This window comes from Trachinotus anak, unplaced genomic scaffold, assembly GCF_046630095.1.
Source record: "Trachinotus anak isolate AG129_WGS33_773 ecotype Australia unplaced genomic scaffold, CSIRO_AGI_Tana_v1 ptg000022l, whole genome shotgun sequence".
Lineage (NCBI taxonomy): Eukaryota > Metazoa > Chordata > Actinopteri > Carangiformes > Carangidae > Trachinotus > Trachinotus anak.
This window is the reverse complement of record NW_027273873.1, coordinates 52,501-65,243: the sequence shown is the minus strand read 5'-3', so window position 1 is coordinate 65,243 and position 12,743 is coordinate 52,501. Positions and strand designations below refer to the sequence as shown.

Genomic DNA, 12,743 nt, shown 5'->3' with positions numbered 1-12,743 from the left:
TGAAGTCTCACTGATTTATTTGGCTAAAGACGTACCCATAAAAACACTTTACAGACACAGATACATGATCAGCACATTTACTTAAACAAATTCAAAAACATGACAACGATTCCAGATTTCAAAATGCTTTGATAAAATGTGGTTCTATACAGTTATACATGCTCTATGAAAATAAAATCTGTTTTCTGACAAACTGAATCTAATTACAAGGCAACATCATCTAATAAACAACAAACAGCTGTTCAGCCTGGAAGACTCAGCGGAGGGAAAGGTGAACAAAATGGTTCATTTATGTGCCTTAAAGGTCAAAGGTCATGCTGACATTTTAGATAAGACTCATCTCATACACTGATTTCTCCACAGTCACGTTTCAGGTCAGTTTCATCTAGTTAGCCTAGCTTAGCACAAAAACAGTAAGCTTGTTAGCTTAATCAGTTAATCAGCAGTCCATCATGTAGTCAGCTAGCCAGGAGCCAGGGGTTAACACTGAGGAGCTAATTGAACCTAAGGCTAATGCTGTGCTAACTGCATCGCTAATGCTAACAATCTGTAAAGTTTTAGCTATACATCAAGGTCACTGGGTCTTGACCCTGATAACAAATTAATGGAAAAGCTGCCAGCTAACACGACACAGCATGTAAATCATATACTTTGTTTTGCTACAACATTTTAATGTTGTTAGTGGCTGCAGTAGCTAACATTTTCTCTTGCTTCATGTGCTAAGTTAGGCTAGGCTAGATACAACTAATTTTCATGTGAAAGAAAGAACAAGAGGAATTTAATGAATCTTAGACTGTTCCTTTAAGGTTCAGGTGTCGGCTGCAGCAGGTGTTCATAAGTCCAAATCTTTACAGCAGCTAACTGGCGTGTGGCTGACTGAACCAAAGCTAACCTTAGCTTGCTAATATTTGACCTGTTCAGGGTCAGAGAGCGCACATGGTTGACAGATCAAATCTGTGACTTGATAAATGTTAGTCTGAATGATTTTAAATTACATTTCACAAAAAAACACCACACACCTCAAATTACAAAATATCGTACCAGTAACATCTGAGTAAATAACACCATTTATCTTAGCGTAACCATGCATTTCCCTCTCATCATAAACTGTTTATAGTCACTTTAAACTCTGTCCTCACTAACTAGTACTGATACTAACTAGATTCAAACTCATGATTCAGAACCGTCTCAGTAAAGACTGGATTAAAGTGAGGATCAGTGTCAGTTCAGTTGTTTCAAACAGACTGAGTGGACCTGGATTATAAAGAGCTGCTGCAGCTCAGCCCTGACGTCACTTTGACACCATGAACTCTGATGATTTTATAAAACACTTTGTGCTTCACCACAGAGCCGCCATGTTGAAGCTCTGCTCCTCTTCCTCTCTCCATCATACAACCTCCTCTCTCTCTCTTCTTTCCTAGCTCTCTCTCTCCTATTGTTCTGATTGGAGCAGGGGGTGCTGAGCACTGACTACCCCCTCCGACACCCCTCCTCCCTCCACCCCCCTGTTCTGCAGGTTTACATGTTCACTGCTTTTCTGTCTCACAACATTAAGGTGGATGTGGTCTCCAGGTAACCAGGTGGTGATGAGAGGAGGAGGAGGAGGAGGAGGAGGCTACATTCTTCTTCTGGCTCATGTAGGTATTTACTGTATCTCCTTTGATGATGATGATGATGATGAAGGATGAAGAGAAGAAGTGACCAAAACAGCCCTGAAGAAGAAGAAAGGAGAGTTAAATGTTTGAGGCGTGACAGAGACAGAGTGACGGTAGAAGAGACTCACCTGGCGACTTCACGCTGACATCAGCAGACCTGTGGTCACTGTAAACAAACAGAGTCGTTACTAACCTGTAAATAAAGCTCTGTCAGCGTAGTTCACATGAATGCCCCTGCTCCCCGATCCCACCCCTCCCCCTCACCGTCCTTGGCGTCTGGCGGCAGCAGGGCATCCTGCCTGTTGGCGAGGACGAACGCTAACGTGGCCAAGATAGCAGCGTCCAGAACACCCAGGATGGCCAGGATGTAAGCCCAGTGGACCGAACAGTTACCTGGAGAGAAGCTGCCCACCTGGAGACAGACCCAGGGTCAGTGTCATCAAAACATGTAAACACAGAACTGTTGAGGACACGAGAGGACACGCTGTACATCAAATACTCACCGAGTCTCCACACAGAGCTCTCATCTCTGGACTCTCCCACGAGTCTGGAAACAGAAGACAGGCCAATGCCAGGCAGAAACCTGGGGGGGGGGGGGTAGATACCGCGTTAGATACTGAAGCTCTCTCTCTTGATTTACTGTCTCTTAACCTTTTAGAAAGAAATCATTATGATGATGTTAGCTAACATTAACTACAGCTCCCATGAGTCTTTGCCACAGACACACCACAAAAACCTTCTTCCAATAACAGAACGCACAGCACCAACAGGCTGAATACCAACAGTACCAGTAGAACCAGTAGAACCAGTAGAACCAGTTGTTCTGACTGACCACCAGTGTCAGTGTTACTGGTTCAGTAACACTGGAACCAGTAGCACCAGTGTTCCTGACCTGCAGTCAGCTGCAGCCAGGCGCAGATCTTGTAGACGGTTGCTGCGCTGCAGAACCGGAAGAGACAGAGACAGAGGACACTGGTCCACACCGCCCACAGGGACACGCCCACTAACACCGCCACTGACTGGAAGGACGGAAGAGGAGACAGACTGGACAAACCACCACGACAGTCTGGGACCGGCCAGTCTGATTCCACACACACCTGACAGATACAGACACACAGGGACACACAGACATACAGGGACATATAGGGACACAAAGACATACAGGGGCATACAGGCACACAGGGACACACAGGGACACAGGGACACAGGGACATACAGGGACACACAGACACAGGGACATACAGGGACACACAGACATACAGGCACACAGACACACAAGGACACACAGACATACAGGGACATACAGGCACACAGGCACACAGACACACAGGGACACACAGACATACAGACACACAGGGACACACAGGGACATACAGGGACACACAGACATACAGGGACATACAGGTACACAGACACACACACAGGGACACACAGGGACATACAGACACACAAGGACACACAGGGACATACAGACACACAGGGACATGCAGGGACATACAGACACACAGGGACATGCAGGGACATACAGACACACAGACACACACAGACACACACAGACACACACAGGGACACACAGACACACGGACACAAAGAGACACACAGGGACATAGAGACACACAGGGACATAGAGACACACAGACACACAGGGACACACAGGGACACACAGACACACGGACACACGGACACAAAGAGACACACAGGCATACAGGTAAAGGTTACAGGTAATGAAATGTGACTGCAGGAAATATTTGTAGTTTAGTGACGTCATGAGAAGATCCAGAACAGTTTGTCTCTCCATGTGTCTCCTCTCACCTCAAACAGTCCCAGGGTGCCACTGGGCGTCCCTGGGTGCCGGGTGTCTCCGGTGCCGATCCAGGAAGGCTGCACCAGGACAACCACCTGGATGATGGCGAAGCAGAGTGTACAGATGGCCCAGAGGACGCCGACCGCGCGGGCGCTCCGAACAAACTCTGTCTGATAGAGTCGAGAGAGGTCGGTGAGGGCGGGCGACACCGACATGACTGGAAGACAGAGAGAGAGATGATTATAGATATCACTGGTCTACATTAATACATTTACTCAGTCACATCATCTCTGCAGGTTCACTCTTTAACACCTTTTTAATATCAGAGAATTGAATAAGTCTGATGGTCATAACAGCTTAGATATTTTTCATAATATCAAAAAAATGCAATTTATATTCTGTACAAAAGAACAAGTGAAACACAAAATACAATAGAACTATGTATATATATTATTACACCACCACCCCCTGATAATATTGTATATCATGATATTTGGGCTTCTGTTAATCTTCTCATGACCCCTCAGATGTGTGATGTGACCCTCTGCGGGGTCACGACTCGCTGGTAACCATGGTAACCGGGTCACCGAGACACTTTCCCAGACCCTGAACACAGCTCTGCTCCGACTGAAGCTCAAACACACTGATGACACAAGAGATTCATTTTCTGACAAGACAGAGCTCCAGATGTTCGGCAGCTGTTTTACAGAAGGTCAGACAGTCCAGGAGTCTGCAGGAGGATTTTACACGACCTGGCAACCCGAAGGTTTTTCTCACTGATGTCTGATCATTGATCTGTAACGAATTAACTCATTGATTAACCATTAATAAAAACCATTAATAACTGAACATTCTCTCTCTCCCTCTCTATCCCTCTCTCTCTCTCTTTCTCTCTCTCTATCCCTCTCTCTCCCTCCCTCTCTCCCCCCCTCCCTCCCTCTCTCTCTCTTTCTCTCTCTCTATCCCTCTCTCTCTCTCTCTCCCTCTCTCTCTCTCTATCCCTCTCTCTCCCTCCCTCTCTCCCTCTCTCTTTCTCTCTCTCTCTCACTCTACCCCCCCCCCCGTGTCGGTGAAGTGTCCCGATAAGCTGCCAATCAGCTTCCGAAACAACAAAGAGAAATCAAAACATAAACATGGTACCAACGGTTACATCATCACCCCCGCCCACCACACACACACTCACACACACACACACACACTCACACACACACTCATCTTGTATCCGTTGATCCGATAAAAAGAAGAAGAAACGAACCTGCAGCTGGAGGAGGTCCTCCTGTCTGTCCTCCTGTCTGTCTGTCCTGTCTGTCGCTCTGCAGGATGGGAGGATACAGGCGGAGAGGATGGAGAGGATGGAGAGGATGGGGGTGGGGGGGTGGGTTGGGGGGGGTGCAGTCCCGGATGTGGATAATAAAACCGTGTGTTTCCTCGCTCAGCTCTGACTCGTCTCTTCAGACTGTCACTGATCTCAGAGCTGCAGACCTGGACGTGATGACATCACATTTACTGCAGGAAACTGCAGAGATGTTAACAAAATAAAAGCCTGTTGATGTTTCTTGACTTGAATGATCTGGTTTGTGAAGCTTCTCTATTAATAAAGTTATTACTCAGTGCTGTTTATTAAACAGCGCTGATGTGAAGATGAAGAAGGAAACTCTGCTGACACCATCTTGCTTGTATATAAAGAGGTTTATTACAAAGAAGTCCATTATCAAATCAAGCACCATGGGTTGCCTGAGAGAGGAATCGAAGCCAATATGAATCTCCTCTGAATAACAGCTCTAACTACTTATATAGGTTGGTTGTTGTCATGAAGCTGAGACAAGATCTATGGTCATACATCAGTCTGAAAGTATTAACTGAAATACTGAAGTACAATGAATAACTTTACTCTTGTACTTTTTACTGCACATTAATCTGAGCTCAGTTACTGTTTCACCTGATGATGACTCATCACAGGAGCTTTGACTTGATATAATAACATTTATATAATTAACATAATTAGTTATGAAGACATTTAAATATAAAACATGTTTCATCATAAGTTTAAATTACAGCAGTAAAATGATAATTACACATTAACACAGTGGCTCAATAATTTAATCAACACTCACAGAATTTTACTTTTTATACTTTTGATGATGATGATGATGAAGAACTTTGACTTCGGTAAGATTTTTAGTGAGTTTGTCATATAAATATTTTTTGACTACGTTAATGCTCCTTTTACATCATTAGAGTCTGAGCTCTTCTTCCACTGTGTACCAGACTTAGTCATTTACTACATTACCCAGAATGCCTTTCACCACAAACTCCCAAGGGAAGAACTCCACATCAGAAAACAGGTGGTTGATCTGAAAACTCAAGTCTGCTATTGCTAGTGTTTCTGGAGCTTTCAACCACATCTGTTTGTCTTCATCAGCAGATGATGAAGATGATGATGGTTTTAACAACAGGTTCTGCTTCATAAACCAAAAATCATCATTTCATCATAAGTAACAAACATTTATAAACATCTTTAATAATCACCCAGAAGTTTGAATGTTTGGTTTTATCATCGATAAACAGGAAGATTAATTTAAGGTTCATCAGCTGCTGGTTCAACAGGAAGAAGACGAGGAGGGAAACAACAGCCTGTACAAACAGGTTTAATCAGGATAAAACAGGCAGAAAAAAGAACAGAGTATTGCACAGCACAGACGACCTCTTATCACCACCTAACACAACAGTCTGTAAATCAAACGCACCTCAAACGGGTTTTATCCTGATTGACTGCAGATTCTTCAGATTCAAGTGAAGAAATCAAACGTACCCAAGGAAACATTTTTAAAGCTTCAGACTTTCTGCTTCTGTTAAAACATTAAAACATCATTTGTCTCTGACTCAGACTGAACCTCGTCCTCCTCAGCTCACGTTTCATTGCTGGTTTTTGTTTTTGACCAATCAGAGGCTTCTCCTCCTCTCTGTGGCTTTTATTTTGTTTTTGACATTTAGCTTTGAATCTCCAGCCGCATTAAATCTGTCAACTTTCAAAATAAAAGACATTTTGAGCCTTTCAGCAGCTGGTGTAAACTTTACTGTGATGACGTGTGTTGTGTGGACAGTTTTTCCTTTGTGTTGACTGTTGGAGGTGCGTTTGTTTTCTGATGTCTGTAAGATGGTTGACTCAGAGATGAGATCAGCTTATTGATTTATTCTGACTTTGGAGTCTGTTTTTCATGTTTTGATCAGCTGATCAAACAGACATGAACCATCAGATGAGATGAAAACAGCGGCTTTGAAAACTTCTGTTACTATTGTTTGAGGGCGTGGCCTCGGTGCCATCATCACCACTTTTACCTTTATCTGATGTCCTCTAGAGAAGAACTCAATGTTCAACCTTTTGTCTGATAATCTTTCAAAATAAAATGAGTTTGCTGGTGAGCGGTCACATTTTTAGTTTAATTGGACCGACAACCTGCTGCTGCTGCTGCTGATGATGATGATGATGAAGATCAGCACCAATCTGCAGTTAAAAAATAAAAATGTTGCTTCTTTTTTTTGCATGAGTTTTGTTTTTTGGCAGTTGTGGAACACCATAGATGTTTCCCACAAAGCACCACTGCTGCTGGTTTCCATGACAACTGTCCAATCACATGGGAGGAAGAGACAGAAAAAGAGAGAAAAAAAATAACCATGTCTTCTTCTTCACCTCCTTTCATCTCCTCCTCCTCCTCTCAGCTCCATGGAGGGATCTCCTCTCCAAACTTGGCACAGTGAGCAGCATTTTTAGCTTCAAACAGAATCTGAAATGAAAATCACACGTTCATGTTGTTGTGATGATCTGACACCTTCATGTGTTCATCACTTTAACGCTGCAGCAGGTGAACCTTTACTGGGTCAGTTTTTAATTTGGCCAATGGTGCGCGCGCACACACACACACACACACACACACACACACACACACACACACACACACACACACACACACACACACACACACACACACAGCAGCTGTTACCTGGTTGTGTACGTAGGCCTCACACAGGTAACACCACACAGAGAGATCAGAGAAGCTCAGAACCACAGGATGTTCAGACACAGCACCGTGAGTCACCATGTGCTCGTTAACATAACGACCACAGAACACCTGCAAACACACACACACACACACACACACACACATTCGAATGAATAAGATTCATTAGAACTTGATGTGATGAACAGGTGAGACAGGTGAGACAGAGACCTGGTAGCAGGTGAGACAGGTCCAGTTCTCAGCACCGGAGCCACAGTCCTGACACAACAGGGAAACATCGATACCCGAGGGGGGGAGGGGCTTAACAGCATCCAGGTGAGGACACCAGGACAGAGGGTCGACCACGTACAGAGTAGACTGAGGACAGAGACAGGGACAGGGTTAGAGACACACACACGTCTCTAAGAAACAGAACTGATCACATCAAATGTTTCCTGACCCCGTCTGCCTGTCCTCCACACATCAGCCAACCACATGCTCCCTCTGCCTCTGGCTCCGCCCCCACTCCACCTGCAGCCTCATCTCCAGCAACCGACTCTGATGCTGTCATGGCAACAGTCTGTGAACAAGTTAACAAGTTAAACGAATAAGACACCAGGTCATTTATAAAACGGAGAGAAAGACCTGTAACTATGGTAACTGCACACCTCAAAGACACCTGTGGTAAGAAGAGGAAATAAAATCTGTGGATGAAAACTGACTCACCTGAGTCTGAGGTGTGCTGCCTGCTGATTGGCTCTGCTCAGGTATGGCTACATTAGACTCCGCCTTCGCTTCACCCACACAGGTGATTCTCTCTGGGCTCAAGCGGACCTTTGGCCTGGCCCCGCCCACTGGAGTGGATGTAGCAGGAGTGTGATTGGCTGAGGTCTGACTGATATCCAAACTGGCCAGTCCCTGAGTGAGATGATCCAGACTGCGCTCCGTCTGATTGGACGAGAGCAGCAGGTAGAGACACAGTCAGTGTAGGTTGTTAATGATAACATTTATTCTTTAATCTCTGACCTGTGACCTTTCACAGTGTGTTACCATTGAGTCCTCTGGTCCTGGGCGGGGCAGCGGAGGTTTGTCTGAGCTGCTCTGCTCTGACCTTCTGCCTTTTCCTTTAGAACTACGCTTCCCACGATGCTTCGGGGATGGTAAGGACGCACGCACAGACTCTGGGACTGAAAGACAAGTCAAGTAGTCAAGTTTTAACCAAAACAAAAACAGGAGCCAATGAAGAACGATACAATTAAATATAACAAAACAAAATAAAATCTAAAACAAACTGAACTAAATAAAACACAATAAAAAATTAAAGTGAATTCAAGAAATACAATCAGTACTTACTGTGTATCCTCAGTGACCTCCAGTAGGGGGCGTGGTGTCGAATGACCTCATTAATTGTTGCCACAGCGCTGTGATGAGGTGGGGGGAAGGGTGTCACCAAGGATGGAGGTGGGTCTCCGAGCAACACACTGGTGCACATCGCCATGGAGTCAGAGATGGAGGACAGGTTGTAGCCTCCCTGAAGAGAGAGACTGGTGTCAGTCAGACACGGGGGTAGGATGGGAGGGTGGGGGGGTGATCAGGGGTGATCAGCTGTGATCAGCTATGATCAGCTCCTGTTTGCAGTCTATCATGATGTCTCTGTTTCACTGTGATACTGAAGGAAACTTAAAAACAGCGGGATTCTCTATGAAGTTTTGTTTCTCTGGAGCTTTATTCTGGAGGGACATCAAAGTTGATGATGTCCTCAGGAAGTGATGTCACACTGAGTCAGATCAACAGGTTCAGGTCTGAGGAATCAGGTCTGACTCAGTTGTGAACAGACGGACAGATGTTAACAGCTGTTTAGTTCATCACTCGTCTAAAAATCACACAACATCATGTCTCACCTCCAGTATTAGTATGACCCGCCCCCCGGCCAGTGACATCAGCAGGTGTGTGAGGTGGGCGTATCCCTCCGGGGTCACGTGATATCCACCCAGTGGATCTCCCCGAGCTGCATCGAACCCAGCTGACACCAGAACCAGACCGGGGTTAAACTGCAGAGAGGACAGACCAATCACAGGACTCAGTTCTGATCACTGTGTGTGTGTGTGTGTGTGTGTGTGTGTGTGTGTGTGTGTTGTTACCTCGGTAGCGATCGGCATGACAACGTGGTGAAAAGCAGCGAGGTAGTCAGAGTCTCCCATCCTTCCTCCGCTCCATGCTATGTTCACGTTAAACCCTGCCCCCCTGGCCACACCCACCCGGTCAGGGGCAGCATCCTCTGAAGACGGGAAGAACGTCCCGTTGTCATAGCGATGGAGGGAGATGTAGAGAATGCTGGAGACAGTCAGATAGTCCATCAGTGTGAATAAAGTCACTTCAGTTCACTCCACACCACATCACACTCCTCCTGCTCCTCACCTGTCGTCATCCTCGAACATGTGCTGTGTCCCGTTGCCGTGGTGAACATCCCAGTCCAGGATGAGGACTCTCAACGGTGCATGCTTGGAGATTTTCTGGGCGTGGCGAGCAGCGAGCGCTGCGGTGTTGAAGAAGCAGAAGCCACAGGGAGAGTCTCTCTCTGCGTGATGACCAGGAGGCCGGACGATCGCCACGGCGTTCCTCACCTGCAGGGAGGAGGACTGTGAGCTCACCTGTCCCTGAAGTTAAGGTTTATCTCACTCACAGTCGCAGCAAACCTCCTCCTCATAGTCCTCCGCCTGTCCAAGTCCAGGACTACAGGACCACCCTCCCATATCTGTGTGGTCCTCGTAGTCCTGGTCCTGTCTGTGAGGAACCTGAACCCAGAGAGCACCTGTGCTGTTACCAGACCTCTGCTGGTACTCACCTGGTTTATAAGTGATGTGTCTACCAGGCTCTGGTTTACAGCTGTTTGAGGTTATAACATCTGCAGCTTTAGCTTCAACAGAATGTGAAGTTCTGTGATTGGCTTGTTGTTGGTGACTTGCACCATGGAACAGTGTGTGTGTGTGTGTGTGTGTGTGTGTGTGTGTGTGTGTGTGTGTGTGTGTGCGTGTGCGTGTCACCTGTCCCCCCAGCACCCCCTCCACAGCGCTGCAGCAGCTCCCAGCAGCCAGCTGGGCAGACTGGAAGCTCTGGTTGTTGATGTAGATGGAGTTGAACTCTTGTCCCAGTTTGTGCAGATCTCTGGGCTTCATCACTGCTGTGGCCTTCATCTGCTCAATGTGCTGCACACTGAACACACACACACACACACAAATCCAGGGGTCACTGTGACCTTTGACCTTTAACCAAGAAATTCTAGTTCGTCACTTGAAGCCAATGCTGAGGAGCCTTAAAGCTGCGTATCTACTGACCATCAGGGGGCGACTCCACTGGTTGTAAACAGAGTCTGATTGTATTGAAGTCTATGTGAAAATGTCTCCACTTCTCTCTGATTTATTACCTCAGGAAATGTTTTCCTGATGAGTTTATGTCTCAGTCTCTAGTTTCAAGTCTTCTTCAACACAACATGATGTTCATTTTTTAAATTATGCTCCATTTAGAGGAAAATAGACCATAAAGCAGGGGATGCATTAGGGGGCGGGGCTACTGTGGGATTGACAGACTATACCTGACAATCAGGATAGAGGACACAGCAGGTCAGCTCCACCCCTCACTCCTCAGCTCCACCTTCTCCTGTGACTGTGATCAGTGACAGCTGAGTCAAAGCCAACACACCTGTGACACATGGTCAGCTCCTCCTCTGTTGCTAAGCGAGCTGGTATCCATTGGCAACGATCGACCAATCCCAGCTGCTGATGTTTGGAGAAGATCTTGGAGATCCTCTGAGGCTGTTCAGGGTGGTGCCTGTTTGACATGATTCATGTGTTACTGTGTCTGCACCATCACATTAACACTGTCACACAGGTGACTCACCTGTCCCACAAGTTCAGGTGCTCCATCATCCGCTCATCATAAACCAGACCTGTTGTTGTGGCAAAATAGGGGATGGGGCTGCTCTGTTTTGTGCTCTGCTCATTGGTTGTTGCTCTGATGACTCTGCCCTCAGCGAATGAGCTGCCTCCTGCACAGGAAACAGGAAGGGAGAAATTCACAAACTACACAAACTTGAAAACATCAGTAAGTGTGTTTGTTTGTGTGTGTATGTGTGTCTGTCTCACCTAATACTTGCAGAGAGGCCCAGTGTGGGTACAGAGCAGAGACGGTCTGAGAGATCGACTGCAGAGCACTGAGAGAGAGACAGGTAGTTAGAGCATGCTCAGTAGAATGGAGTCCACCTGTACATGACTGCAGACAGGTGAGAGGTTCAACCACTGCAGGTCAGTTCTGGTAACCACAGCAACACATGAACAGCTGTGGTTACCACATATCTTCCTCCATCACTGCTGGTCGGTGTGAAATGCATGCTGGACTCAGACTGAGGAGGGTGGAAGCCAAGTGTTCCAGGTGTTACCTGTCAGATGGAGCAGTGGGTGGAGTCAGAGGAGGACAGGCTCCTCCCAGCAGAGCTCTGACACAGGCTGCAGCGCCCTCTGCTGTCGACTGCAGGTTATAACCTCCCTACACACACACACACACACACACACACACACACACACACACAGTAAAGTTAAACAGCTCTGGTGCTCTCATGAAACACACACACACACACACACACACACACACACACACACACACACACACACACACACACACACACACACACAGTGTCATCATACACAGTGACATTAAAACAGAGAGTTTTACCTCGAGAGCGAGAACGAGTCGACCTTCAGCCAAACTCATCAACATGTGAGTCAGAGCATGGAAACACTGAGGACTCACACACATCTCCCCCTGCGCACGCACGCACACGCACACACACACACACACAGATATTTAACAACATTAAACTCAGTAATCACAGTAATCATCACTGATCTCAGGTCTGTTTGTACCTTCACATCTCCAACTGCAGCATCGAATCCAGCACAGACCAGAACCAGCTGAGGCTGAAACTGAACACACACCACTCATTAATGTGTGTGTGTGTGTGTGTATGTATGTGTGTGTGTGTGTGTTTGTTTGTGTGTTACCTCATAGGCTACAGGCAGCAGCAGTTGTTGAAACGCAGCAATGTAATCAGCATCTGTCATCCCCGTCTGAAAACACACACACACACACACACACACACACACACACACACACACACACACACACACACACACACACACACACACACACACACACACACACACACACACACACACACACACACACACACACACACTTCCAGGTCAGATTCAGCTATAACGCAGCTACACC

General features: G+C 46.5%; 2 protein-coding genes across 4 annotated transcripts in view; both read right to left on the bottom strand.

Annotated features, from left to right (window-relative positions):
• Positions 1 to 4,901, bottom strand: lhfpl4b (LHFPL tetraspan subfamily member 4b). The gene is made up of 7 exons (XM_071458793.1): positions 4,715 to 4,901; positions 3,468 to 3,676; positions 2,548 to 2,752; positions 2,159 to 2,238; positions 1,920 to 2,067; positions 1,784 to 1,821; positions 1 to 1,712 (listed from the first exon to the last, which is right to left on the bottom strand). The coding sequence occupies exons 2-6, from the start codon at positions 3,672 to 3,674 to the stop codon at positions 1,793 to 1,795; spliced, it is 669 nt and encodes a 222-aa protein (XP_071314894.1). The 5' UTR covers positions 3,675 to 3,676; positions 4,715 to 4,901; the 3' UTR covers positions 1 to 1,712; positions 1,784 to 1,792.
• A 1,190-nt stretch (positions 4,902 to 6,091) lies between these two features.
• The window catches only part of hdac6 (histone deacetylase 6), a 12,474-nt gene continuing 5,822 nt past the window's right edge, over positions 6,092 to 12,743 (bottom strand). For all 3 annotated transcript variants that reach the window (XM_071458790.1, XM_071458791.1, XM_071458792.1), the window contains exons 12-29: positions 12,515 to 12,580; positions 12,377 to 12,436; positions 12,186 to 12,275; positions 11,893 to 11,999; positions 11,600 to 11,667; positions 11,355 to 11,502; positions 11,157 to 11,285; positions 10,502 to 10,670; positions 9,876 to 10,081; positions 9,599 to 9,791; positions 9,359 to 9,508; positions 8,811 to 8,988; positions 8,508 to 8,644; positions 8,184 to 8,405; positions 7,918 to 8,037; positions 7,689 to 7,835; positions 7,461 to 7,589; positions 6,092 to 7,244 (exon numbers count right to left, since the gene is read on the bottom strand). In XM_071458790.1, coding sequence (XP_071314891.1) covers positions 7,176 to 7,244; positions 7,461 to 7,589; positions 7,689 to 7,835; positions 7,918 to 8,037; positions 8,184 to 8,405; positions 8,508 to 8,644; positions 8,811 to 8,988; positions 9,359 to 9,508; positions 9,599 to 9,791; positions 9,876 to 10,081; positions 10,502 to 10,670; positions 11,157 to 11,285; positions 11,355 to 11,502; positions 11,600 to 11,667; positions 11,893 to 11,999; positions 12,186 to 12,275; positions 12,377 to 12,436; positions 12,515 to 12,580 — 2,388 coding nt within the window. In that variant the 3' untranslated portion in view covers positions 6,092 to 7,175. The remainder of the gene's footprint in view (positions 7,245 to 7,460; positions 7,590 to 7,688; positions 7,836 to 7,917; positions 8,038 to 8,183; positions 8,406 to 8,507; positions 8,645 to 8,810; positions 8,989 to 9,358; positions 9,509 to 9,598; positions 9,792 to 9,875; positions 10,082 to 10,501; positions 10,671 to 11,156; positions 11,286 to 11,354; positions 11,503 to 11,599; positions 11,668 to 11,892; positions 12,000 to 12,185; positions 12,276 to 12,376; positions 12,437 to 12,514; positions 12,581 to 12,743) is intronic.

Excerpts from the sequence above, each read along its gene's own strand:
- lhfpl4b (XM_071458793.1), bottom strand. The coding sequence starts at position 3,674 with ATGTCGGTGTCGCCCGCCCTCACCGACCTCTCTCGACTCTATCAGACA. Across the intron at positions 2,239-2,547 it reads CTGGCTGCAGCTGACTGCAG|GTTTCTGCCTGGCATTGGCC; the intron begins GTCAGGAACACT and ends CCCCCCCCCCAG. Across the intron at positions 1,822-1,919 it reads GCCGCCAGACGCCAAGGACG|TGACCACAGGTCTGCTGATG; the intron begins GTGAGGGGGAGG and ends GTTTGTTTACAG.